The 1,801-nt window shown below is 25.5% G+C and overlaps 1 protein-coding gene across 1 annotated transcript in view; it reads left to right on the top strand.

Moving 5' to 3' along the window:
* The first annotated feature begins 1,494 nt into the window (after nucleotides 1-1,494).
* LOC147068209 (QRFP-like peptide receptor) overlaps nucleotides 1,495-1,801 on the top strand; it is a 156,471-nt gene continuing 156,164 nt past the window's right edge. The window contains exon 1 of the mRNA XM_085952625.1: nucleotides 1,495-1,616. Coding sequence (XP_085808751.1) covers nucleotides 1,495-1,616 — 122 coding nt within the window. The remainder of the gene's footprint in view (nucleotides 1,617-1,801) is intronic.

Raw genomic sequence — 1,801 nt, 5'->3', positions numbered from 1 at the left:
TTTTTCTTTGATTGTTATATTATTTTACATAACTTTTTACTTTGTCTTTTTCCGATCCTAATAAAATCATATGGACCTCCACAGAGGGTTGGAGGGTTGTTATAATAGATTTGTTTTTACGAGAAATGGGTGCCACTTGCTAAACCTATTAAGTCCATACTCTGACGAAAACACAAGTTGAAAAACAGTATGTGTATTTATCAGACCCAGGATTCAAAATTGCTACCCACGACGTTATAGGCCGAGGCTTAACTTACTATTTTATAATTATGTTAATACGACATTAGTTGATTAATTTTTATATATATATTTAAAATGCACAACGCTCGTCAATTTCATGATGATTGTAGTAATATTTATTGATATTCATTTTTATTTGTAACGTTAAAAATATTAAAACTATTATTAAATATGCTTTTAATGCATGTGTTATAAATAATTACGTACCTATATTATATTATGTTTCATTATATAAAATAAATTTTTATTCCAAGATAAATCTCAAAACTTACACTAATAAACACTGAAGAAGACTGATATCGTTTTCACACAATAAATGACAAGAAATATTTAAAAAATTATGAGAAGTACATTATTTTTTTTTTTTTAAATAAGTACACGATTTCATAGCAAAAATATTTACCGAAATCGAATTCCAAAAAAAAGTAAAATCTATAAGATATTATTTTAAAGTTGTACAGTATAAGATATTATTATATTAATTACAATATTTAATAGAATATATTATATGAAAAAAGCATATACCACTTTCATTGAAAAGATTTTTTAAAGTATGAAGAAGTTTTTCAAACTAATTTCACGCTTCATCAACATTTTCAAGCAGATATCTTCTTGACATTTACTAACAATTTCAACTGAATTGGCAAAGTTAACGTTTAGCAAAAAGAGTTTTTTGGTGCGCAGTAATTTTCATCACTCCCAATAAATTATTATTTATATCTGTTATTGTATTCGTTCACCTTCACATTGTGATAGTTCATCGTTTTAATAGCTACGCATTATTAAGAAAATCATATTTTCAAACACTAAAAACTCTACTACGAAATCGATATAGAAATTCATAATATATAACTAATATTTTATAAATGTATGATCATATCGTTAGTCTATTTATGTATATCTAATATTTTCATCAGAAGGTTTTGTCTTTTAATAATAATATATATTTTTAAATACACATACTTATTTGTATACTCTTTAGTAATAATAAATATTTTGTTTATCAATCAGTGAAATGAAAAAACTAATAAATAAATTTAAATAATCTAAAAACTAAGTGGTTCGTGAAATTTAATAAAAATGTTTACCACACAAGGATCGCTTATACAAACGACAGTTAACAAATCTACGGCAGAAATGTTTCAAACAAGTTCGAGTGACATATCATCGGATACTGAAATTTCTCACTATTCTTCGAATTCAACCAGTGACTATTTTCATACAACCCCACACCCCAGTGATAGTGGTAGTTATATGAGTGCCTTTATAAACCCTGATCCAGTACTCATAAGTTTCTACATTCCAGTGTTTCTTCTTTCTGTGACAGCCAACACATTGGTTATCATTGTAGTAATCAAATATCACTATATGAGAAAGTAAGTATACTGTTATATTTTGTATATTATTTTAAATACTGAATTTACAGAAGTTTTACGAAAGAAATAATATTTTTATTTAAATTACATAAATAATAATACATTTAAAAAAAATACCGAGTGGGATTCAAATATACAACTTTTGCTTTTCAGGTAAATGCTTCATCAACTTATCTCTCCGGTAA

Source organism: Rhyacophila brunnea, unplaced genomic scaffold, assembly GCF_057557595.1.
Source record: "Rhyacophila brunnea isolate RB1 unplaced genomic scaffold, BYU_Rbru_1.0 scaffold_3, whole genome shotgun sequence".
Lineage (NCBI taxonomy): Eukaryota > Metazoa > Arthropoda > Insecta > Trichoptera > Rhyacophilidae > Rhyacophila > Rhyacophila brunnea.
The sequence above is the reverse complement of the archived record's forward strand: the minus strand, read 5'-3'. Positions and strand labels throughout refer to the sequence as shown.